The sequence below is a fragment of the Stegostoma tigrinum genome, chromosome 3, assembly GCF_030684315.1.
Source record: "Stegostoma tigrinum isolate sSteTig4 chromosome 3, sSteTig4.hap1, whole genome shotgun sequence".
Taxonomy (NCBI): domain Eukaryota; kingdom Metazoa; phylum Chordata; class Chondrichthyes; order Orectolobiformes; family Stegostomatidae; genus Stegostoma; species Stegostoma tigrinum.
Window position 1 is genome coordinate 80328792 of NC_081356.1, and position 27003 is coordinate 80355794.

At 41.7% G+C, this 27003-nt stretch overlaps 1 protein-coding gene across 5 annotated transcripts in view; it reads left to right on the top strand.

The window, feature by feature from the left end:
- Positions 1 to 26084, top strand: part of tmem232 (transmembrane protein 232) — a 132964-nt gene extending 106880 nt beyond the window's left edge. For all 5 annotated transcript variants that reach the window (XM_059644700.1, XM_048526942.2, XM_048526943.2 and 2 more), the window contains 3 exons: positions 4511 to 4758; positions 18283 to 18376; positions 25505 to 26084. In XM_059644700.1, coding sequence (XP_059500683.1) covers positions 4511 to 4758; positions 18283 to 18376; positions 25505 to 25666 — 504 coding nt within the window. In that variant the 3' untranslated portion in view covers positions 25667 to 26084. The remainder of the gene's footprint in view (positions 1 to 4510; positions 4759 to 18282; positions 18377 to 25504) is intronic.
- Positions 26085 to 27003: the final 919 nt, after the last annotated feature.

Genomic DNA, 27003 nt, shown 5'->3' on the forward strand with positions numbered 1-27003 from the left:
TAAACCAGGCTATTCAGTCCTTTACATCTGTTGTGCTCCTTAGTTAGGTCTTGGCTAATCTGTATCTCAGTTATATTTCCTATTAGGCAATGGCAGAGTGACACCCAGGCCCTGAATACATGGGTACAAAATCCACTACAGCAGATGGTGGAGTTTAAATTTAATAAATCTGCAAGTAAGTTCTAGTACCAGTAATAGTGACCAAGAATCTATTGCAACTTGTCACACAAATCTCCTGGTTCAGTGAGATCCTGTCATCCTTTACTGTTCTGGCCTATCTGTGACTCCAAACTCACAGCAATACTTTTGACTTCTAAATGCCCTGTGACATGACTTGGCAAACTGATCAGCTACAAAGTTAAAAAGAAGTAACACTTAATGGACCACCTGATATGCCAATAGAAATGTCAACAGTCTACCCAGCCCTTTCAAACCTGCAAGGTCCTCCCTATAATTTGGTAACTTGGAAAAGGTCACTTGCTGATTACCTCTCTCAACAAATTAATCCATTCTTTGTCATATTGGACACCACAGAGTATACACAGAGGGTGGCTAGGCACAGGATGAACTCTGGATGGATAACTTCAATGTTAATCACCAGCAGTGGCTCAATTGTACTAGTACCAACTGAGCTTGTCATCTCATGTCAGGAGATAGCTTGCTAGAAGTAGCCTGCAGCATATGATAAGGACACCAATAAAGGGGGAACAATCTTTTTGGCCTTGTCCTCAATAATTTACCAGTCACAGACGTCTTATATTTCCAGGACAGTATTGGTAGGAGTGATCACCACAGTCCTTTATTATTACATAAGATTTGTGCTTCAGAGTTAGTCATGCCCCTAGTCAAGCTGTTCCAGTGTAACTACAACACTGACATCTACCTGACAATGTGGGAAATTACTCGGGTATGTTCTCGCCTCAAAAAAATAGCAGGAGAAAAATAATAGCAGAAGCCCCATCAGTGTACTCTTAACCATCAGTAAAGTGACAGAAGTTGCTGTTGACAGACCCACCAAGTAGCAATCAAATAGTAATAACCTGTTCATTGATGATCAGTTTGGGCTATGCTAAAGCTACGCAGCTCCAGAACTCATTACTGCCTTAGTCTAAACATGGACAGTAGAACTAATCTAGAGTGGTAAAGTGAGAATATGGCATCATGAAGCCTAGGTAAACTGGGAACTGGGGGAGATCTCCCTACTGATTGGAGACATACCTGGTATGAAGGAGGATAGTTGTGGTTATTATGGCGGTTGTGGTGATTTAGATCAATCTTGTTAGTCCTAAGATGTTGCTGCAGGAATTCCTCAGGGTGGTGTCCGAGGCTTAATATTCCACAGATAGTAGGCACTGCTGATGCTGGAGAATCTGAGATAACTAGGTGTAGAGCTAGATGAACACAGCAGGCCAAGCAGCATCAGAGGAGCAGAAAGCTGACATTTCAGGTCTGGGCCCTTCTTCAGAAATTGGGGAGGGGAAGGGGAATTATTGAAATAAATAGAGAAAAAGGGGGGGCAGACAGAAGGTGGATAAAGGAGCAGATAAGTGGAGAGGACATGGACGAGTCAAGAAGGCAGGGATGGAGCCTGTAAAAGTGAGTATAGGTGGGGAGTTAGGATGGAGGTTGGTCAGTCAAGGGGAGATGGACAGGTCAAGGAGGCGGGGATGAAGCTGGTAGGTAGGAGGTGGGGGAGAGGGTGGAGGTTGAAGTGGGAGGAGCAAATAGGTGGAAGAAAAGATGGACAGGTCACGGGGGCGGGGATGAGCTGGGCTGGATTTGGCATGAGGTCGGGGGTAGGGATGAGCTGGGCTGGTTTTGGATTAACGTCGGGGGTGAAGCTTGAGAAGTCCACATTGATACCATTGTTCTGCAGGGTTCCAAAGTGAAATATGAGGTGCTGTTCCTGCAAACTTTGGGTAGCATCATTGTGGCTTTGGAGGAAGCCCAGAATGGACATGTCATCCAAGGAGTGGGAGGGGAAGTTGAAGTGGTTCACAACTGGGAGGTGCAGTCGTTTGTCATGAACCGAGCATAGGTGTTTCACAAAGCGGTCTCCAAGCCTAAGCTTGGTTTCCCCGATGTAGAGGAGGCCACAGCAGGAACAGCAGATACAATATACCACATTAACAGATGTGCAGGTGAACATCTGCTTAATGTGGAATGTTTTCTTGGGGCCTGGGATAGGGGTGAAGGGGAGGTGTGGGGGCAGATATAGCACTTCCTGCGGTTGCAGGGAAAAGTGTTGGGGTTGTGGGATAGTGGGGAGTGTGGAGCGGACAAAGGAGTCACAGACAGAGCGGTCCCTCCGGAAGGCAGATAAGGGTGGGGAGGGAAAATTATCCTTGGTAGTGGGGTCAGCTTGCAGATGGCAGAAGTGGCGGAGGATGATGTATTGAATCTGGAGGTTGGTGGGTAGTAAGTTAAGTCAATGGGGATCCTGTTTTTGTGGGGAAGGGGGTGTGAGGGATGAGTTGTGGGAAACGCGAGAGATGCAGACATGGGCGTATTCAACCATTGTGGAGAGGAAGTTGCAGTCCATGAAAAACGGGGACACCTGGAATGCCCGGGAGTGGAATGCCCCATCTTGGGAGCAGATGCAGTGGAAGTAAAGGAATTAGGAATAGAGGATGGGATTCTTGCAGGAAGGTTGGTGAGAGGAGGTGTATTCTAGGTAGCTGTGGGAGTTGGTAGGCCAAAATAGATATTGTTTTCCAGGTGGTTGCCAGAGATGGAAACATAGAGTTCCAGGAAGAAGAGAGAGGTATCGGAGGTGATCCAGGTGAACTTAAGGTTGGGGTGGAAGATGTTAGTAAAGTGGATGAACTGTTCCAGCTCCTCGTGGGAGCATGAGGCAGTGCTGATATGGTCATCAATGTAGTGGAGGAAGAGGTGGGGAATGCGGCCAGTGTAGCTGCGGAAGAGGGACTGTTCCACATATCCTACAAAGAGGCAGGCATAGCTTGGACCCGTGCAGGTACCCATGGCCACCCCCAATTACTTTATCAAAAACCTCTGTTCCATCATAAGGACAGAAGTGGGTGTTAACTAATAATTGTATAATATTAACTACCATCATAAATCCTCAAATACTGAAGCAGTTTGCACTATTTGCAGCAAACCCTGGACAGCATTCAGGTTTGGACTGATAAGGGCGTATAACATTCACACTAGAGATGTGTGAGGCAACCACTATGAAATGTTGATATATTTCCAAGTCAGGACAGCGTGTGGCTTGGAGGGGAATTTGCAGGTGCTAGTTTTCTCATGTCTTACCTGCCCTTGTCCTTGTAGTTAGAAATGGCTGTGCGTTTAGAAGGTGTTGCCCAAGGGATGACGGTCAGTAGCAGAGTGGATGTTTATGAATATGGTGCCTGTCAAGTGTGTTGCTTTAACTTAGATGATGTCAAGACTCTTGAGTGCTGTTAGAGCTGCACTCACCCAAGTAAGTGGGGACTATCCATTATACTTCTGACTTGTACCTTGTAGATGGTGGACCACCTGCAAGTTCCCTTCCAGACAACGCACCATCTTCAGGTGGAACTACATTGCTACTCCTTCACTGTGGCCGGAACTAAAACACACATTTATATAGCACCTTTTACAACCTCTGATGTTACTAAGCACTTCACAGCCAATGAAGTCATCTTCAAGCATATTTACTGCTGTAGATAACACAAGTCTTACAAACAAATGACAATGAGTTAAACTCCTAGATAATATGTTTTGCTGACATTGATTAAAAGTTAACTCTTACTGTTTTGCCCTTCACAATTTGCCATGCGAACTTTGTGGTTATCCAACATAACAAGCAAGTCTTCAATTTAACGTCTCAATTGAAGATATGACCTTCTTCCTCAGAGTGGTACTGTTAAGTTGACCTCTAAAAGATGAGTAGAACAGGATTAGAATCATAGAGCACAAAATTTCCTCTGTTTTCTTGTCCCTGATTTGTGTCAGAGCTGGATTTCCAAGGAGGTTCATCTCATCTGCCACAATCATGACAGTGAAGCTGTAAAAACTGGGGAAAGTAAATAATGATTGACAGTGTATCTTCATTTCAAACTTATTTCACAGTGCTACTCACACATAGCCGATGAAAGAATATAACTTATCCAGGTTGGGGTAGGCAATGGCCTAGTGGTATTATCACTAGACTATTAATCCAGAGACCCTGGTAATGTGCTGAAGACCTGGGTTTGAATCCTGCCATGGTAGATGAGGAATTTGAATAAAAATCTGGAATTATGAGTCTGATGATGAGCATGAGTCCGTAGCTGATTGGTGAATTAGATTTGTTTGTCCAACAATGTCCTTTAGGGAAGGAAACTGCCATCCTTACCTGATCTAGCTGACAGGTGACTCCAATATGGTTGACTCATAGCTACCCTCAAGGCAATTAGTGATGGGCAATAAATGCTGGTCCAGGTAGTGATATCTGTATCCTGTGAATGAATTAAAAAATGCTGTACTTGATTTGTATTGATGTTCTTTCTTTTAAATTTCCTAGGCAGAGTTAAATGGCCCCATAAATCCTTTCATCAGTGGAAGTTCTAAAACATCACCATCTCTCAGGAGCTCAGTAGCAGTTCACTTTCTGGGTTGGCGAATAGCTAGTGTTCTGTCTCAGCTTTGCCTGCCTCCTGTGATTCCTTGTATCTTTTTACCTCGGATGTTGCCGCAACGACCCATTAATTCCAGGTCTCCCCTTCAGAAACAAGTGAACGTAGAAAATAAGATGACACGTCTTTCGCTCAGGTATGAGTAAATTTAACATTGTATCCATGGGCAGAACCTTAGGGGCCTGAACAATGTCGACTGTGTATGAAATGTGGCAGATTCGTGTGCAAAGCCCAACAATTGGGAGAACATCTTAACTGAGATCCAGGCACAGAGGCAAGATTCACGATTGGTGGCAGGGAGTGACCTTTTAAGAGGGATTCTTTCTTGTTAATAATCTTATTAACTGCAGATTTCACTTTATAAAAATGCACCTTTGTATCTTACCACCTGCTGTGCGTGAGCTACACACAGAATTCTCAACACTGAAGTCAGAAGAGGATTTGCTGACTTCAGCTCATCACTGGCTTAAAGCTATCTGTATATTGGACACCATGCAAAAAAACCTAAGGGCATGCTGCATAGGCAATGGCTGCGTGCACCTCATGTTCACAGGCATTGAAAACCCTCATGCCACATCTCCAATCCACGGACAGTACACTTCAACACTTCTAAGCTGTACCTCGTGGTGCGATGGCAACTATCATTGTAATTCTCCAGCATGGACAATTTGTGCTCAGATATAACGAATCAACTCATACTCTGGGCTAGGCTGCATCTCTATCCTAAGATAACAGTGTGAAGATGGATGGACACAGCAGGCTGAGCAGCATCAGAGGAGCAGGAAAGTTTGACGTTTCAGGCCGGGACCCTTCATCAGGCCTGCTGTGTTCAACTAGCTTCACACCGTGTTATCTCAAATTCTCCAGCGCCGGCAGTTCCTACTTTCTCTGCATCTCTATTCTGTTCTCTTGCTGCATAGCTGTCACTGACTTTGAGACTACCTGGACACTCTCAGCATCCCTACCTTGTTTTACCCTTTTTATGTCTTGCCCCACAGGCAGAGACACCAGGCTCACTGCTCTATTTATCGCCTTGCCCTTTATTGAAGACACAAAGCCAGGAGGTTTGTCATATTTGTTAGCAGTCCTAGCATGCTAGCTTTCCTTAGATCAGTTGAGTATGGGAGTCAGGACATCAGTTGCAGTTGTCCAGGATGTTGGTGCGGCCACTTTTGGAATACTATGCACAGTTCTGGTCGCCCTGTTATAGGAAGGATATTATTAAATTGGAGAGGGTTCAGAACAGATTTACAAGGATATTGCCAGGACTGGAGGGTTGAGTTATAAGGAGAGGTTGGAAAGACTGGGACTTGTTTCACAGGAGCATAGAGGGATGAAGGATGATGTTTCAGAGATTCATTAAACCATGAGGGGCAGAGAAAAAGTGAATGGCAGAGGTCTTTTCCCTAGGGTAGGGGAGTTCAAAACTATTTTAAGGCATTTTTTAAGGAGAAAGATTTAAAAGGGACCTGGGGGCAACTTTTTCAAAGAGGTTGGTTCATACGTGGGATGAACTGCCAAAGGAAGTGGTAGATGCAATAACAGTTACATTTAAAAGACGTTTGGACAGGTACATGAATAGAAAAGGTTTAGAATGATATGGGCCAACCACAGCCAAATGGGACTAGTTTAGTTTGGGGAAACCTGGTTGGCATGGATGAGGTGGACACTGTGACTCTGACTGTCTAAAGCAGATAACCCTTGGTCATGAAGTCCTGATACAGAAGTCAAGGACCGCCTCAGATACCAGTCCAGAAGCTTAGATATGGTCAGTCAGGCACTTGCAGTGGTCAGAGTCAAGATTGTCTCATCCTCAGGGGTGAGGAACCAAATGTCTGCCCACCACCCATCTTGCCTTTATTCTTGCTCCCTTTTGACTAGAACTTCCTTAGTGCCAGGGGCTTAGATGGTGCATGATTTGTTAGGTACCTCAAGGAGGGTTTCTTGAAATAATATGTAGATAGTTCAACCAGGGAAGGGTCCATATTAGATTTTGTCAGGCAATGAACCTGGCCAGGTGATCGAAGTTTCAGTGGGGGGCCATTTTGGGTACAGTGATCATTTTCTGTAAGTTTAAGATAGTTAGGGATAAGGGTAAGATAGTCCTAAGATGAAAGTGCTAAATTGGAAGGTAAATTACAAAAGCATTGGGTGGGAGCTGGGAAGAATAGATTGGGTGTGGCTGTGTTTGAGGTAAATCCACATCTGGTATGGGAGTCTTTTAAATCCCAGATGATCAGAGTTCTGGAACAGCATGTTTCTGCGAGTATGAAGGATAAGGATTGCAACATTTGGGAATCCTTGATAACAAGAGATATTGAAAATTTAGTCAAAAAGAGAATTTAGGAAACAGAAATCAGACAAGGCCGTTGAGGAATATAATGGAAGCAGGAAAGAACTTAAACAAGAAACTAGAAAGCTAAAAGAGGCCATGAAATGTCCTTGGTAAGTAGGATTAGGGAGAATCCCAAGGTGTTTTGTACATATATTAGGAGCAAGAGCTGAAAGGGTAGGTCCAGTCACGGACAAAGGTGGAATTCATGACTGAAGCCAAAGGAAGTTGATGGGATCCTTAATGAGTACTTTGCATTGGTATGCACCAAGGAGAAGGAAATGGATGGTGGTAAGATTAAGGAGAGGTATTTTGATATTCCAGGGTATGTCGATATAAAGAAGGTGGTGTTGTGTTTTGAAAAGTATTATTATCTGGGATCTTCCAGATACTAGAGGAGGCAAGGGAGGAGATTACTAGGGCCTTGACAGAGATCTTTGTATCTGTTTAGTCACAGGCAGGATCCCAGAAAACTGCAGAATAGTCAATAACAGGGATAATCCAGGAAATTATATGTCTTTAAGCTTTACATCAGTGGTAGGGAAATTATTGGAGAAGACTTTTAGGAACAGGATTTACTTGAATTTAGAAAACCATGAACTTAAAGGTAGTCAATTTGGCTTCGGTAATGTCTTGATTCACAAATTTGATTGGGTTTTTTTGAGGAAGTAATAAAAATGATTGAGGGTAGGGCAGTGGATATTGTCAACATCGACTTCAGTAAAGCATTTGACAAGATCCCTCATGGTAGGTTGGTCCAGAAGATTAACTCATATGGATCCAATGTGAGATGATAAGTTGGAGATGTAATTGGCTTGGTCATTGAAAACAGAGGGCGGTTATAGAGGGGTGCTTTTCTAAATAAGTGATTTGGATGAAAATACAGATGATTTTGTTAGGAAGTTTGCACATGACATGAAAATTGGTGAAATTGTGTATAGTGAGGAAGATTGTTATAGAATACAGCATAACACAGGTCAATTGGAAAGCTGGGCAGAAAAATGACAGATGGAGTTTAATTTAGGCTAGTGTGAAATGATTCATCTTGGGAGGTCAATTGCAAAGTCAAAGTATACAGTAAATGGCATGATCCTTAGGAGGATTGATATACAGAGGGATCTTGGCATCCAAATTGACATTTCTCGAAGTAGCAATACAAGTGCATAAGGTGGTAAAGAAGCTGTTTGATGTGCTTGCTTTTGCCGGTCAGGACACTGAGTATAAAAGTTGTCGTCATATAGCAGCTGAATAAAACTTCAGTTATGTTACGTTTGGAATATTGTGTGCAGTTCTGGTCGCCCCACTATTGGAATGATGTAGAGGTTTTGAAGAGAGTACAAAAGAGATTTATCAGGATGTTAGATAACAAGGTGAAGAGCTGGATGAACACTGCAGGCCAAGCAGCATCGGAGGAGCAAGAAGGCTGACATTTTGGGCCTAGACCCTTCTTCAGAAATGGAGGAGGGAAAGGGTGTTATGAAATAAATAGGGAGAGAGGGGGAGGTGGATACAAGATGGATAGAGAAGATAGGTGGAGAGGAGACAGACAGGTCAAAGAGGCGGGGATGGAGCCAGTAAAGGTGATTGTAGGTGGGGAGGTAGGAAGGAGATAGATCAGTCCAGGGAAGACTGACAGGTAAAGGGTGGGGGGCGGGATGAAGTTAGTAGGTAGGAGATGGGGTGTGACTTGAGGTGGGAGGAGGGGATAGGTGGGAGGAAGGACAGGTTAGGGAGGCATGGACGAGCTGGGCAGTTTTGAGATGTGGTAGGGGGAGGGGAGATTTTGAAGCTTGTGAAATCCACATTGATATGATTGGGCTTCAGGGTTCCCAAGCGGAATATGAGTTGCTATTCCTGCAACCTCAGGTAGCATCGTTGTGGCACTACAGGAGGCCCAGGACAGACATGTCATCTGTAGAATGGGAGGGGGAGGTGCAGTTGTTTAGTGCAAACTGAGCGTAGGTGTCCCGCAAAGTGGTCCCCAAGCCTCCGCTTGGTTTCCCCGATGTGGAGGAGGCCACAACAGGAACAGCGGATGCAGTATACCACATTATACAGGATGTGCAGTACAGCAGAATGTTGCCTAGATTGGCATGTATTAGCTATAAAGAAAAGGTTCGACAAACTTAGATTGTTTTTGCCAGAGCATTGAAGGCTAAAGAGCAACCTGACAAAAGTGTATAAAATTATGAGGGACATGGATAGTTGGAGTCTTTTTGCCCAGGATGGACATGTCAAATACAAAGGGACATAGGATTAATGTGAGAGGAGCAATTTTAAAGGAGATGTGAGGCAAGTTTATCATACAGAGATTGATAGGTGCCTGAAATGTGTTGCCAAAGGAGGTGGTAGAAGCAGTTACAATAGTACTGTTTCAGAGACATTTAGACAGACACATAAACAGGTGGGGAATGGAAGGATATGGACCATGTTCTGGCAGATAGTTTAGTTTAAATGGCATTATGGTCAGCCCCATCATAATGAGCAAGGACCTGTTCCTGTGCTGTGTTGTTCTACGTCCTGTTATGGGGTAGTTTCCTCTCAGAGAATGAGAGAGGATAAAGTAGTGCAGAGGTAGAATGTCCACTACCCACACGACCGGCAGTGGAGGCCACCACATTAGACCATGCCGGGCTCGCCCAAGGTTACCGCCCAGGTCATTGCAGTCGCAGACATCTGAAGAAATGCACACCGTTGTAGGAAGAAGGTCGATGACTTTCTCCACCCCACTTGTGCCACTGTTTTCTCTCCAATACCTCAAACTAGCACTATCTCTGCTACTGTACCCATCTGCTACCAAGGCTCATATGATCTACCTCACTCACTAATACCTGCAACATCTACCCTCACCCATAGGTCCCATAGTATTAACTCTGCATGCCCTCTGACTCTCTTCCTCACTCACCCAGTACACTTTCTCCAACATGTAGGTGAAAAATGGCCTTTCTTCTGAAGAGAAGATTTTCAATTTCTAATGCAGGAAAATGGGATCTCTTGCTTCAGTGGGCTGGCTGCTGAGGTCATGGACCATTCACTATTATAACCACAATGCCATATCCCAGAAGTGGATTTTCTTTTAGCAATAACTTGGTCATGTGAAATGTTCATGTTGATGGAAAACACAGTTGCAGACAATTATTAAAAGTTGTAATTCTGAAGGAAATGGTTCTTGCCCTTCCATTGGAGTATGAGTGTAGTATTTTTAAATTAATTTCTGATCACTTTATCTTCTATTATTTCGCAGATGTTCCAACATTTACACCCATATAGCAACATTGACCAATTGTAGTGTTTTAATAACCTTCCTGTACAGATATCTCATAGAGATTTTACTGTTTCTGTTGAGGCATGAACATTTTTGTAGAACTTGGGTTTGGAAGAGTCAGTCATGTGCTTTCTGATGTGTTGACAAACAGGCAACCAAAACATCGGGGAGAATCTTGTTGTGGTTTCCAGGCTCTTGACTGCTGTATTGAGAGATGCTGAGGAAGACCCGCCCAGCACCCATGCCTTTCAGAGAAGAAGGTTGAGAGGTGACTTAATGAGAGAAGAAGGTTGACAGGAGACTTAATTGAAACCTATAAAATAATCAGAGGGTTAGATAGGGTGGATAGGGAGAGCCTTTTTCCTAGGATGGTGACGGCAAGCACGAGGGGGCATAGCTTTAAATTGAGGGGTGAAAGATATAGGACAGATGTCAGAGGTAGTTTCTTTACTCAGAGAGTAGTAAGGGAATGGAACGCTTTGCCTGCAACGGTCGTAGATTCGCCAACTTTAGTTACATTTAAGTCGTCATCGGATAAGCATATGGACGTACATAGAATAGTGTAGGTTAGATGGACTTGAGATCGGTATGACAGGTCGGCACAACATCAAGGGCCGAAGGGCCTGTACTGTGCTGTAATGTTCTATGTTCTATGTTCTATGTTTGCCATCCACTTCCATTTTCCGAGTACTCTTTTAGAAGCATTTAGTCTTGTTCTTTATCCTTGCCTCACCAGGTTTCAAAACTATTAACCATGTTCAAAGAGACATTATAGAAAAATTATGTTTTTTGTTTAAAATCATGATATATTCAGAGAAGTTTATTTTTTAAAGATGATGGGAACCTGGCTCTGTCTGTACCGATACTTCCAGTGTCAAACAGTGACTATAAACCACCAATACTGATATAAACCAATAAATCTTTTGTAATATACTAATTTTATAATTGTATTATTATTGTTAGAAGCTCAGAACAGATGTGACTGACTGTGCTGTCAGATCCAATCCTGATTTAATCATCAAATCTGCCAACAAGAGTGGTGCTGCTGTTGTCTCGTGTACTGTCCTCTACACGGCAAAGGCTGAGTGCTAGCTCATGGACACCTTCTTCCATCACCCCAAGACCATGACCGCACCATTGAACACCAGGCCATTGTGTCCACAACGTTCTCTAATCTCATTTTATCTGAGATCTCCGTCTCTCACACAGCTTCAAGGTTTATAGTCTCCCAAACCCCCACAGCCCACTTCTACCTTCTCCAAATCCCCATATGGACTGCATTGTTTCTGCCTGCTCCTGCCCCATGGGAGATATCTCTCCCTACGTTGATTCAATTTTTTCTCTCCTTGGCCAGTCCTTTCCACTTACATCCATGATTCTTCTGATGTTTTTGTATCAGCTTCAGAATTTCCAGTTTGTGAGCTCCAGCTACCTCCTGTTTACTATGGATGTGTAATCTGTTTACACGTCCATCTACATCAGGATGGCCTTAGGACTCTCTGCGTCTTCCTAGCAAAGAGGCCTGAACCGTCCCCATACATACCAACCTCCTCTGTGTGGCTGAGATTTCCAGTGTTCTGAAGAAGGGTCACTGGACCTGAAACCTTAACTCTGCTTTGTCTCCACAGATGCTGCCAGACCTCCTGAGTTTCACTTGCAATTTCTGTTTTTGTTTCATTCCTCAGAAAGCAGCTGTAGCTAAAAAAGCAGAGTTGAATGTCAATGGGAAATGATCTCTGAATGTACCAAATAGTTTTGATAGTTCTAGATTTCAGGCTGAGAACGAACGGAAGAAAACCACACTTTTATTTTACCTCTTGTCAAGTCAAAGAAATAGAGAAAAAAAAATTAAAAACACAGCAATATAAAAACAGAAATCTAGAAATAGAGAAGTCAAAAATATTTGTAAAGAATAAAGTGGGTTTAATGGTTAATCATCAGCACTAAGCTACTAACAAAGGGTCAATAGTTGAATCATAAACCCAACTTTTGACCTAACAGATGCCCATGTCTTATCTTCTAATTATGGCACATGTGCTAGAAGTCTTTTGCCTAAACATGTCAAAAGAAAGTGGAATGAGGGTTAGGGTTTGCCATTGATGTAATACACATTTCTCACTGTGAACAATGAGAGCTGGTCAAGTTTGTGATCCCTGTCGATTAAGCATGACCAAGCATGTATATGGCAGATTCTGGAGATTGTTAATTCTGGTTTTGTACCTCCAAGAATTCTGAGCAGAATAGGAATCCTCCTGAAGTGCTTTCTACATTGACATACCTATTGGCTACAAGCCTGTAGTACATTTTTGACAGAGTGCCATCTTATAATAAGTGTATAATCACGACTTTGTTCTAGAACCCCCAAGCCCATATTCCAGTTTATAGTTTCTGGATCTTTATTAGTGGAGTTTATATTCTTATAGCAGAGGAAAGACTCTGGATACCCCAATGGCAATCCACAAATATCCAGCAATAAATTGTCTGCCAGTTCTCTGTTCCCAGTTATTAATACCCCAGTTACATCCTCCATTTGACCCACATTCACTCAACATCTTTCTCCCATTTTGTATACCTGTATCTATGGTCTTTTCACACAGGTCTGCTCTCCAATATGCTTCACAGTGATAACAGGGTGTGGAGCTGGATGAACACAGCAGGCCAAGCAGCACGTTAAGAACAGGAAAGCTGACGTTTTGGGCCTAGACCCTTCATCAGAAAATGATACAATTATCTCTGCTTCACAGTGATGCTGACTTGATACTAACTCCTACAAGTCATGTGACTTTCACTTTTCCCTAGAATGTTTTTCCATTGTTGTTAGAAAATTTAAATGTTCTTCTGACAGATGTTTTTATTTCCAAACAAGCAAAGATTGTGATAGGGGACTATCTAGATAGAGGCACAGACAGATGTTTCTGTGGCTGACAGCGACACATCAGAATGGTGTGTTGCCTTCCTGGTGGCAGGATCAAGGATATCTCCGAGAAGATACAGAATATTTGGGCAGCACAATGGCTCAGTGGCCAACACTGCTACCTCACAGTGCCAAAGACCCGGGTTTGATTCCACCCTCAGGCGACTGTCTGTGTGGAGTTTGCACATTCTCCCTGTGCCTGCATGGGTTTCCTCTGGGTGCTCCGATTTCCTCTCAGTCCAAAGGTGCACAGGCTAGGTGGATTGGCCATGCTAAATTGCCCCTAGTATTTAGAGATGTGTAGATTGGGTGGGTTAAGGGGAATGCTCTGAGGATTGGTGTGGACTTGTTGGCCAAAGAGCCTGTTTCTGCACTCTAGGGATTCTATGAATATTGTCATAGGGAAGCAGGACCAGCAGGAGGTGGTTGTACACAATATAAGAAGAGAACGGGATGAGGTTCTCGGGAGAGAATAAAGGAAGGTAGGCAGAAATTTAAAAAGGAAGTCCTGGAGGTAGTAATATCTGGGCTACTCCTGTGCCAGGAACCTAGTGAGGGTAGGAATAGGAAGAAAGAGCAGATGAATGTGTGGCTGAGGAGCTGGTGTAGGGGAGAAGGATTCACATTTTTGGATCACTGGAATCTCTTCTGGTGTAGAAGTGATCTGTATAAGGATGGGTGGATTGCACCTGAATTGGACAGGGACTAATAATATACTAACAGGGAGATTTGTTACAGCTGTTTGGGAGGATTTCAGATAGTAAGTTGGTGTTGGGGAGGTGATAGTGAGGAAAAGGATCCATCTGAGGCCAGGATAAAAGTAAATCAAACAGTCAGGGCGGGCAGGAACAAAGCAGAGAATGAGGTGGGACTGATAAATTAAACTGCATTTATTTCAATGCAAGCGACCTAACAGATAAGACAGATGAACGCAGGATGTGGTTGTGAACATGGGACTGGGATATCATAGAAATTATTGAGATGTGGCTCAGAGATGCTCAGGACTGGCAGCTTAATGTTCCAAGGTATAGATGCTATAGGAAGGATAGAAAAAGGGAGCAAGAGATGGGGTGGGGGGTGCGGGGGGAGTGACATTCTTGATTAAGCATAACATTATGGCTATACTTAGGGATGATATTCCTGGGAATACATCCAGGTAAGTTATTTAGGTAGAACTGAAAAATAAGAAAAGATCCCTTACTGGGATTGTATTGTAGACCCCCAATAGTCAGTGGGAAATTGAGAAATGAATTTGCAAGTAGATCTCAGTTATCTGTAAGAATAAAAGGGTGGTTATGGTATGGGATTTTAACTTTCCAGACATAGACTGGGACTGCCATAGTATGAGCAGCTTGGATGGAGAGGACTTTAAGTGTGTACAAGAAAATTTTCTAATTAAGTTTGTGGATGTACCCAATACAGAAGGTGCAAAACCTGACTTACTCTTGGGAAGTAAGGCAGGGCAGGAGGCTGATGTGTCAGTGGGATAGCAGTTTGGGGCCAGTGACTGTAATTCCGATAGTTATAGAATAGTGATGAAAAATGATAGTACGGATTTAAAAGTTAAAGTTCTAAATTGGAGGAAGTCTAGTTCTGACGGTATTAGGCAAAACTTTCAAAAGTTGGTTGGGTGGGGGGGGGGGTGCGGGCGGGCGGGTGGATGTTCGCAGCTAAAGGGATGGCTGGAAAATGGGAAGCCTTCAAAAATGAGATGACGAGTGCAGAGACAGTATGTTCCTATTGGGCCGAAGGTACGTTTAGGGAATGCTGGATGACTAGAGACATTGAGGTTTTATTCGACAATAAGAAGGAAGTATATGTCAAGTATATACAGTAGAGATTGAGTAAATCCCTAGAGGAGTATAAAGGCAGTAGGAGTACACAAGAGGGAAATCAAGAGGGCAAAAAGGGGACATAAGATAGCTAAGGCAAATAGGGTTAAGGAGAATCCAAAGGAATTCTACAAATACATTAAGGACAAAAGGGTAACTGGGGAGAGAATAGGGCCCCCTTACATGTCAGCAAGGCTGCCTATGTGTGGAACCATGAGATGGGTAAGATACAATACGAGTATTTTGCTTCAGTTTTTACTGTGGAGAAGGATACAAGGATAGAGAAGATGGGGAAATAAATAGCGACATCTTGGAAAATGTCCATATTACAGAGGAGGTGGTGCTGGACATCTCAAAACATGTGAAGATTATGCCCTAGAACTTTGTGAAGCTAGGGAAGTGATTGCTGGGCCCTTTGCTGAGATATTTGTTTGATAACCATAGGTGAGATTGTAGAAGAATGGAGGTTGGATAATGTGATGCCGTATTTAAAAAAAGGTGGTAGGGAAAAGGCAGGGAACTATAGACCGGTGAGCCTGACATCAGTGGTGGGCAAGTTGTTGGAGGGAATCCTGAGGGACAGGATTTATATGTATTTGGAAAGGCAGGAACTGATTAGAGATAGTCAACATGGCTTTGTGTGTGGGAAATCGTGTTTCACTTGACTGAGTTTTTTAAAGAAGTAACAAAGAGGATTGATGAGGGCACATCAGTGGAAATGATCTGTATGGACTTCAGTAAGACATTCGACAACATTCCTCATGACAGAGTGGGAGACAATAAGGACTGTAGGTGCTGAAAACCAGAGTCTGTAGGTGTGAGGCTGGAAAAGCACAGCAGGTCAGACAGCATCAGAGGAGCAGGGAAATAAACATTTTAGATCTCACACCTATCAACTCTTCCTCATGGTAAACTAGTTAGCAAGGTTAGATAACATAGAATGCAGGGATTATTAGCCATTTGGATATAGAACTGGCCCAAAGGTAGAAGACAGAGTGGTGGTGAAGGTGTAGAGCTGGATGACCTGCCAACGGTCTAGGCCCGAAATGTCAGCTTTTCTGCTCCTAAGATGCTGCTTGGCCTGCTGTGTTCATCCAGCTCTATACCTTGTTATCTCAGTTTCTCCAGCATCTGCAGTTCCTATTGTATCTGTGGTGGTGAAGGGTTGCTTTTCAGTCTGGAGGCCTGTGACCAGTGGTGTGCCACAAGGTTCAGTGCTGGGTCCACTGCTGTCCATCATTCATCTAAATGATTTGGATGTGAAAATAGGAGGTATGGGTAGTAAGTTTGCAGATTACACCAAAATTGGAGGATTAGCGGATAGCAAAGAAGGTTACCTCAGAATACAAAGGAACCTTGGTCAGATGGACCAATGGGCTGAGGTGTGGCAGGTGGAGTTTAACTTAGATCAACGTGAGTTGCTGCATTTTGGAAATGCAAATCACGGCAGGACTTATGCACTTAAAGTAAGGTCCTCAGGAGTTTTGCTAAACAAAGAGAGCTTGGAGTGCAGGTTCATAGTTCCTTGAAAGTGGAGTTGCAGGTAGATAGGATAGTGAAGAAGGTGTTTGGTATGCTTGCATATTGTTGGTCAGTGCATTGAGTACAAGAGTTGAGAGGTCATATTGTGGCTGCACAGGATGTTAGGCCATTTTTTTGGAATACTGTATTCAGTTCTGGTCTCCCTGCCACAGGAAGGATGTTGTGAAACCTGAAAGTGTTCAGAAAAGATTTACAAGGATGTTGCCAGGGCCGGAGGGTTTAAGCTATAGGGAGAGGCTGAATTGACTGGGGCTATTTTCCCTGGAAGCATCAGAGCCTGAGAAGTGACCTTCATAAAATCGCAGAATCCCTATAGTGTGGGGACAGGCCCTTCAACCCAAAAGTCCACACCAACCTTCAGAGCATCCCACCCACATCCACCACCACCTCCCCCCGCCTCCAATATATACATCGCTGAACACTACAGGTAGATGAGCAAGGCCAATCCCTTAGCCTGCACATCTTTGGGCTGTGGGAGGAAACCAGAGCACCACCACACAGACATGGGGAGAATGTGCAAACTCGACACAGACAGTCGCCTGAGGGCAGAATTGAACCCGGGTCCCTAGCACTATGAGGCAGCAGTGCTAACCACTGAACCACCATGCCGACTTTATGGAGGTTTACAAAGTCATGAAGAGCGTGGATAGGGTAAATAGACAAGGTCTTTTCCCCAGTGTGGAGAATATAAAACCAGAGGGCATAGGTTTCATGTGAGCGGAAATGATTTAAAAGAGACCTAAGAGGCAACTTTTTTGTGCAGAGGCTGGTGTGTGTTTGGATGGGCTGCTGGAGGCAGCAGTGGAGGCTGGTACAATTATAACATTTAAAAGGCATCTGGATGGGTATATGAATAGGAAGGGTTTAGAGAGGTATAAGTCAAATGCTGGCAAATGGGACTAGATTTATTTAGGGTATCTGGTCAGCATGGCTGAATTGGACCAAAAGGTCTGCTTCTATACTATTCATCTCTATAATTCTATAAATATGAATTTTATAAATCCTGGTACACAGCAACTGAAATAGTACTCTTCTTCACCCCTTTTCTCATGGTCTGTTTTCAAAATATGTAAGTATTGTCAGTGAGTGAGTCATAATGATGATGTAAACTAGCCCCTAATAAATTGTTTAGTTTCAGTGTTTCATAGGACTAACTAAAGTAGCAATGTGGACTTAATGAACAGGGGAGTTAGTTGTAGTCTTCACACTTGGAAACATTTTGTAAAGAAGATATTGTTGAATAATACAAATCGGATAAATATTTATCTGCTTAGGTGACTAACTTAAGATGCTTTGTAAATTTCATTGTGCCATTGTGAATTTGTACTTGTCTCTTATGTCTGGGTTGAGTGCATTTAAACTAGCATTAAGCTAAGTACAACTAAAGCTTAATTATTTAAAGTTACTTGAAATGCAATGTATTTCCCGAATCACCATCTACGGTACTCACTTGTATGTTTCTGGACTTTTTAATAGTGCAAAAAACGAATCAGTGAACTTAAATTGTTGGTTGCTACTCGCAGGGAATTCAATCTTAAGGTGTTAGCGTAAAACACAATAACGTGCTATAGCATGGTGGTGGAAATCAGATGAACCCTTGTCTGTTTTGCAAATATTTGTAGATTTATTTAAATTTAGGCAATGCTTACAGCCCAAAAACCATTATTCTTTCACCTTGCAGTGCTGCATATAACACTCTTTAATTCTTCTAGTTTTCTTCAGTTTTTCTGAGATTAAATTGTTAGTATAATTATGAATATGGTGTCTTATTTCAGGCAGGAAATAACATTAGCACAAGCAGATCATGAGGCACTGCCTGATTTCAACACTCGAGCAAATTTCAATCTGCGGAGAATAGTAGAAGATCAGGTAATTTACTTTGCCAGTAAAGCTAGTTGAGAGTAATTATAAGTTACATTGGTATTCTTTTTGCTTCTAAGAAGTGGCATATTTTAATTGTGTCATGACAATTTTTCTAACTGAACTGATGTTTGTTGGACCAACACAGTCCTGTGCTAATTGCTGCAATGTTATTCCTTGTAAGAAGACCGTAACTTTTCTTTACCTGAATAGTTACCACATCAACAAATGATTTACACAGATCTTGTAGAGAAATGCTCCAAGGTTACCAAGGAAATATTGTAGCATATCATCAGTCAACAATAGAGAATGTGTAATTAATGAAATTACATTTCGATTGCAATATTTGTACTCATGAAAAATTCATGATGCTTTGAAGTTTTTTCTTTGATACCTTTGACTAATAATTAATCTTTCAATGTTGAAACTTAAATTGACCCACAATCAACAACTTTTTTTGAGGAATATATTCCAGATTTCTATCTTTCCATATAATAAACTATCTATTTTTTCCTTTTTAACCTGTCTGTGGCGTGTGACTCATTTGACACCACTGCCCTCCTCAGATGTCTTTCCTCCATTGTCCATTTTGGTGGGTCTGTATGTGCCTTTCCCCAAATATGATCTGAATATAACCAGGAAATGGCCTGCTCTACAATAGTTTGCTGATGGCACTGACAACATGGGGCCTATTTGCGCACCATGACTTCTTATATTCCCCAAAGATCTTTGTCTCCTCCTATTTCTCAGCTATGTTCTACCTTGGCAAATCAATCCAAAAACACTTACGATCTGTATGGCAACATCCACTTCTGTCTCAGTACCAGCCCTGTCAAGCTCATTCAAATCATTCCACTCTAAATTACTAGAATGTTCATCTGACATCCTGCACAAAAGCAAGATACTTGGATGGTTGGAATCTGAGATGGAGTTAGAAAATGTTGGAAATACTCAATAGGTCTGGCAGAACCTGTGGAGAGAAGGGCAAAATTAACATTTCGAGTTGATGATCTATTTTTGTCTTTTCTATGGGGAAGTGAAAGATTTGGAAGTCTCCTGGCATCGCTGACTTCAAATCTTATTCCAAATTAAAAGTTTCATTAAAAAAATGGGCTGTATCAGCACTCGAAATGCCTTCATTGTACACGACATGCTGTTCTTTGGCATTTGTCTTGTGTTTTAAGCCAGAGCCCTTTGAACAGGTGCAGGAATGTCTTTGCCAAAGGGATAGACCCAGGGATTCATGTGAGTCACTATGTCTGATAATTTCTCTTGTTATCCAAAGTAGGGTGAGTTGGGGTATTTGCAAGCTCTGTTCAAGTGTAGTTATTAGCCATTACTATCTTTTGACTAAACTCAGCACTGGCTGATATGATGTTCAGCCTGAGATCCTATGTTACTCAAACTACTTTAAAAATACTTTGCATATTTTAGAAATAAAACTCGGTAGTTTGGTTTTCTGCTTTGTTTCCATCCTTTCTGAGCTGCATCTTGTGATATTTTTTATGAGGAAAGGTTGGAGTGGCTGCACCTGTACTCATTGGGGTCTAGGAGAATGAAAGGTGATCTTTGTTGGATAATGATATGAGCGTCTGAAAATTTTAATACTGCAGAATAAGGCCATAAGACATAGGAGTGGAAGTAAGGCCATTTGGCCCATCAAGTCCACTCTGCCATTTAAATCATGGCTGATGGGCATTTCAGCACCACTTCCCTGCACTCTCCCCGTAGCCCTTTGATTCCTTTTGAGATCAAGAATTTGTCGATCTCTGCCTTGAAGGCATCCAATGTCCCGGCCTCCACTGCACTCTGCGGCAATGAATTCCACAAGCCCACCACACTCTGGCTGAAGAAATGTTGTCTCATTTCAGTTTTAAATTTGCCTCCTCTAATTTTAAGGCTGTGCCCACGGGTCCTAGTCTCCCCGCCTAACGGAAACAACTTCCTAGCGTCCACCTCTTCTAAACCATACATTATCTTGTAAGTTTCTATTAGATCTCCCCTCAACCTTCTAAACTCTAATGAGTACAATCCCAGGATCCTTAGCTGTTCATCATACGTTAAACCTACCATTCCAGGGATCATCCGTGTGAATCTCCGTTGGACATGCTCTAGGGCTAGTATGTCCTTCCTGAGGTGTGGGGCCCAAAATTGGACACAGTATTCTAAATGGGGCATAACTAGAGCTTTTTAAAGCCTCAGAAGCACATCACTGCTTTCATATTCCAACCCTCTGTAGATAAACGACAACATTACATTCGCTTTCTTAATTACAGACTCTACCTGCAAGTTAACTTTTAGAGAATCCTGGACCAACACTCCCAGATCCCTTTGCACTTCTGATTTGCAAATTTTCTCACCGTTTGGAAAATAGTCCATGCCTGTATTCTTTTTACCAAAGTGCAAAACCTCACATTTACTCACATTGAAATTCATCAGCCATTTCCTGGACCACTCTCCTAAACTGTCTAAATCTTTCTGCAGCTTCCCCACCTCCTCAGTACTAGACACCCAATCCTCAATCCAAGCCAGTAGCTCCCCTTGAACACCATGGGCCCTCACCTTGCTCAGCAGCCTCCCGTGAAGCACTGTATCAAAGGCCTTTTGGAAGTCTAGATAGATAACATCTACTGGGTTTCCCTGGTCTAACATACTTGTTACCTCTTCAAAGAATTCTAACAGGTTTGTCAGGCACGATCTCCCCTTACTAAAACCATGCTGACTTGTTTTAATCTGACCCTGCACTTCCAGGAATTTAGATATCTCATCCTTGACAATGGATTCTAGAATTTTACCAGCTACCGAGGTTAGGCTAATTGGTCTATAATTTTCCATTTTTTGCCTTGATCCTTTCTTAAACAAGGGAGTTACAACAGCAATTTTCAATCATCTGGGACTTTCCCTGACTCCAGTGACTTTTAACAGATCACGACCAAAGCCTCCGCTATTTCCTCAGCCACCTCCCTCAGAACTCTATGATATAGCCCATCGGGGCCAGCAGAGTTATTAATTTTTAGACCCTCTAGCTTTTCTAGCACTTTTTCTTTTGTAATGCCTACCGTACTCAACTCTGCCCCCTGGCTCTCCCTAATTGTTGGCATACTACTCATGTCTTCCACTGTGAAGACTGACGCAAAGTACTTATTAAGTTCTTCAGCTATTTCCTTAATTTCCATCACTAGCCTTCCAGCATCAATTTGGAGTGGTCCAGTATCTACTTTTGCCTCTCATTTGTTTCTTATGTATTGAAAGAAGCTTTTACTATCATTTCTAATATTACTAGCTAGCCTACCTTCATATTTGATCCTCTCCTTCCTTATTGCTCTCTTTGTTATCCTCTGTTTGTTTTTGTAACCTTCCCAATCTTCTGATTTCCCAGTGCTCTTGGCCACTTTATAGGCTGTCTCTTTTTCTTTGATACATTTCCTGACTTCCTTTGTCAGCCATGGCTGTCTAATCCCACCCCGGATAATCTTTCTTTCTTTGGGATGAACCTCTGTACTGTGTCCTCAATTACACCCAGAAACTCCTGCCATTGTTGGTCTACTGTCTTCCCCACTAGGCTCTGCTTCCAGTCGATTTTTGTCAGTTCCTCTCTCATGCCCCTGTAACCACCTTTATTTAAATGTAACACCATTACATCCGATTTTGCCTTCCCTCTTTCAAACTGCAGACTGAACTCTACCATATTATGATCGCTGCCTCCTAAGTGTTCCCTTACTTTAAGGTCTTTTGTAAAGTCTGGCTCATTACATAGCACTAAGTCCAGAATAGCCTGCTCCCTTGTGGGCTCCATCACAAGCTGTTCCAAAAAGCCATCCTGCAAACATTCCATGAATTCCCTTTCTTTGGATCCACCAGCAATACTTTATGACCTCATTTTGTGTGATCTTTAAGGTGGGAGAACAGGTTTAAAGGAGTGAGATCTACCATCTTGATCTTCTCATAATCTTTGTAATAATATCAATCACATCAGCAAAGCTTGTACTTTGTTGCTAACATGCAATAGACTACATCTTGTCTAAGATCAGAGCCTGTTCTCATTAGTCTACCAAATGATTTTCCTCTTCAGCCTGGACCAAGGTGTAGGTCCCCATCAGGAAAGAGGATAATAGCAGCAAATCTACCCAATAATTCCTACAATGTGATGAGCAGTGAAGAGGATTCCACTTACCACATGGTCGCAAGTAGTGCAGATTTTATTTAACTGCCTCCTACAATGCTGACAGCACTGGAGATCTGAAGATTTCTCCAGACACAGCTTTAAGAAATTTGTCCATGCAGTCAGCAGCTGTAAGGTTTCAGACCGAAGAGAAGCACACAGCAGGCGTGAGCTAGGAACTCCATGACACGAGTTCCGGTCACACCAAGGCAGTTACATCAAGTGCCAATAATTTGCCGGAGTGATGCCAAGTCAAGGTTCACATGGAGAGCAGATATCAGCGGCTCTGTGAGTGAAGTTTAAAAAAAACACCGTGGGGAAAGGAGAAAACTCTAAGAAAATGACTCAGTTTACAGGCAGGGAAAGCAAGAGATACATGAGGCACTTGGACATCAGACTGATCATGACCGTCATTGTGAGTGTTCACCATGAATCATATTGACAGTAAAGGAAATCAAGGGCCGCATAAATACTTTAAAACAAGGTTTCAAACCTGGGAAGGTTGCAAAGCCCCAGTTAAAGTGATAAAAGTGAAATCTATAAAGCTAAGCAGAGGAAATGTAATGGAGGAAGCAAGTTAAGACACTGTTGAGGCCACAAAAAGGTAGGAAATCTGTTACTTAAACTGACTGGAACTCACCCAAGAAAATCCCATGAAAGTAACATATTATTTAGAGCTGCAGACAGTACTAAAGGAGAGGAATTCATCTTGTAGAGCCGCAGAGAGTGTACTCGTTTGATAAAGCCCTTAAGATAATGAGAATTGTTATTAAAGCCACAGGTAGTGGGATTCATACAGTAAAACTGTTAAGGAAACTGAAGAATTAATATAAAGAAACTGTGAAAAAGATGGGCATTACCTATTTTACCCACAACAAGATGAGAATAATTAATTTTATTCACAAAAAAGGAGGAATCTGCCATGTTGTCCATAAAAATTCCAGGAAAACTTCTGAGAGCATCACCATTGCTATACTGCAAAATAGAAAACCTTTGAAACAAGTAAAATAAATATTCACATCAGGAATACATGACAACAGAAATAATATTGTCAGGAAGATATAATATCAGAAAAGGACCTAATAGAACACAGAATTGGATGCCTTGGAAACAACAATTCAGTAAATGCAAGAGTGGTTAGATCCAGCCTAGATCCTAAATCAGCAGCTGAACAGTTAAGTACATTCTTGTATACATTTAGGAAGATAGCTGATGATGTAGCTCTCCAATGTATAAAAGGTGCCACAATCAATTTCAGTGAATTCTGAAAGCCTTTGACAATTGCTATAAGCTTAGAACAAATAAAATTTTTGTAAAAACAAGATTTAATAGAAGTAAGGATACGAGGAACCCAGAGATCATTTCATTACTTATCTCGGCATGTAATTCAAAAAATGTGACCACAGTTAGTAGATTGCACAGACCAAACATTTTTAACAAGAGATGGTAGGAACTACCGATGCTGGAGAATCTGAGATAACACGGTGTGAAACTGGATGAACACAGCAGGCCAAGCAGCATCAGAGGAGCAGGAAAGCTTGCCGATTTGGGTTGGGACCCTTCTTCAGAAATCTTTTGGAGCCTGACTCCAAACTGAAACATAAACAGATTCTAAACAAGGCCTCACAGCTAACATGCATTGTCTGACCTAAAATGTCACCTCTTCTTTGCACTATTAAAACATTTAGGTCTCTGAGGACCGTGACTTAAAAGGATTCAGGGGATTTACATATAGGTATTAATCAATTAAAATCTTCTAAATAATTGAAGATTTAACAGAGGTATGTTTAATACATCCTTATCGATGGTGTGAACCTTTGATCTTTTACTTATAAATTCTGTCTGATACTAATTCTCTCACTAGCACCTGAAGAAGGACTGAGGCTCCGAAAGCTTGTGTATTCAAATAAACCTGTTGGACTATAACCTGGTATCGTGTGAGTTCTGACGCAGTCCCAAACTGTTTGAGACAATCATAAGACAATCTCTCCATACCAGAGATTATCCTGGTGAACCTTCTCTGAACTGCCTTTAATGCAATGATACCGTTCCTTAAATCAGGGGATCAAAACCGCTCACAGTACTTCCGATGTGGCCTCACCAGCAGCTTATGTATTTACAGCAAGACTTTTCTAAACATACTCCAACCCCTTTGAAGTAAGGGGTTTACGTTCTCCCTCCCCAGACAATATGAAACCCCTCTTACTCATTTCTTTGTTCTACTATGATTTCTCAACAATTTACACTTTAACTTTTCGATGGTTAATAACTCATCACAAGAACCTCCTGAACATTTAATGCAGCTCTTCCATACCATAACGTGGTTTGAGCGGGTCATTCAATGAAATTTGACAGTTCCATTCTAGTCCCACAGATATATTTTTGACTCAGAATAATACATGAGGGTTAGACACAGTGAAGAATTCATGAACTCTTCAGATGTGTCAGATAGAAAAAGTGCAGCCAATCCATTAAGCCTCTTCTTGATTGTTGTTATGCCTTCATCAACAGGTCATGAGATTCTCTACCTCAGCATCAGATAGTTGTAGCATACACCTACTTGCTGTTAGATTTTATTAATAGAGAAAAAAAGATGGGAGATTAAATGTATAAAGGTGAATGTACAGTATATAAACATCTGTAATTACCTTTTGACTGATAAGTTTGACTTCCTGTATTTTGTTTCACATTTCTTTTGTAAGCTCCTATTCTCATTTGACAGTTCCAGCATCTACATGTAAATTGGATTTAGCTTCTGTAATATATCATAATTCAGACTGTGCAATTTAACCCCAGGTTCCTACACACTACACATAATGTTTTCAAATGTAATTCACCCATAAAGGTTCAAATAAATTCATAAAATTACATACTCAAATTAACATGATCATCTTTATCAATTTGTTTACATTTGCACTTCATCGTACTTAAAAATATCTGCCACCTTTGATGTGTTTACTTTGTTCATTTGAAAGTGGAGAAAAGAGTTGCAAGCAGAAATGGAAAAGAAAGATAAAGAAAGGGAGCTGCAACTCCACGAGAAACAGAAAATAGAAGCCGAAGATTTTAGTGAGATGATGAAGAGGAAAGAGGAAAAGCTTCACAAAAAGTCAACCCTATGTGAGATTCCATCTTAATGGAAAATTTCAAGGATAACCAAGTGCATCCAAACTATTTATGTCTACAACAGAGAAGCAACATCCCATGGCAGGGGAGAAGTGCCTTGTATTGAAATACTGTTCTTAATTTCCTCTGGGGCATTGTCAGAATTTGTTAAAAGAAGACATTAGAAATGCATTTTTTATTCTTTTAAAAGCTATTATTATGGCCTAATAAAAGACATATTGCTTTGCAGTAAACTAAGGTCTTATAAAAAATATTCTTGAGTGTTTCTATGTCTGTTCCAGGCAGCTGTACTACTGCTAAAAGATAAATCATCAAGTTATCATTATTCCATTTGCTATTATTTTATATCGGTGGCTTATTTATTTTCACACAAGCCGTGAGTTTGCTGTTCTAAACACTTACCTTGCAAATTAATGTCATAATATGCCATTATGCATTAAAAAACTATTAATTTAGACCGTGGTTGTCAGTGCCTCTGGTAAGGCCAGAATTTATTGCCAGGAATCAGTAGTTGTCCCAAGAAGGTGGTGTTGCACCACAAAGGGCAGATTAGGTAAGGGAGGTATATTCCACTTTTTACAGGACATTGATAGACATCTTGATGAAACAAATTTACCAATCACATTTACTGATACCAACTTTTTATTTATAGTTTCCAATTGAATTTTAAAAATTAATGGCCATGGCATAATTTTAACTCACATTCTCTGGATTATGATTCTACTCCTCCTGATTACTAAACTGATATAATTACTGCCTTATCTTACTTATGGGTATTCAGTTGCTTAATAATGTCAGGGTCTGAAGAATGTTGAATTGATTGATTTCATGGATGCCTGGAGACAGTGGACCCCATAAATTGACAGACACTGGAGCTTTTGAAGTAGAAAATTGTGGCAAGGTCTTCAGGGATTCAACCTTGGATTTCTGTTGTTATGAATAGGAGACGAGAGAATATCAGCTTCCTTTTTAACTTCCTCTCTGTGGACCCAAGGATTATTTTTTTTTCTTCCAATTTTAGTCCATGGCTCTATCACTTCAATGAAAATGTTGTTTACTGAAAAATGAAGCAACTAATCACCAAGATTATTTTGATGAAAAGAAGGAGGAGTTTGATTGTCTACTAACCCTGAGAAAAAGAATAAATCCATGTGTTTCTCTCTACTCTGCTGCTCCATCATCCTTCCAAGTTGGCTAACAGGCAGGTGAACTTATACTCTTCCAATATGTGAAATTATCACACAACTGTGAATTAAATAGGAGATTTAAAATTCCTTGATTGTTGAATCAGTTGCCAGGTTTCAAAACCTTTAGAGAAAAATGATAGTTTCAGTGCAGTTGGCTTTGT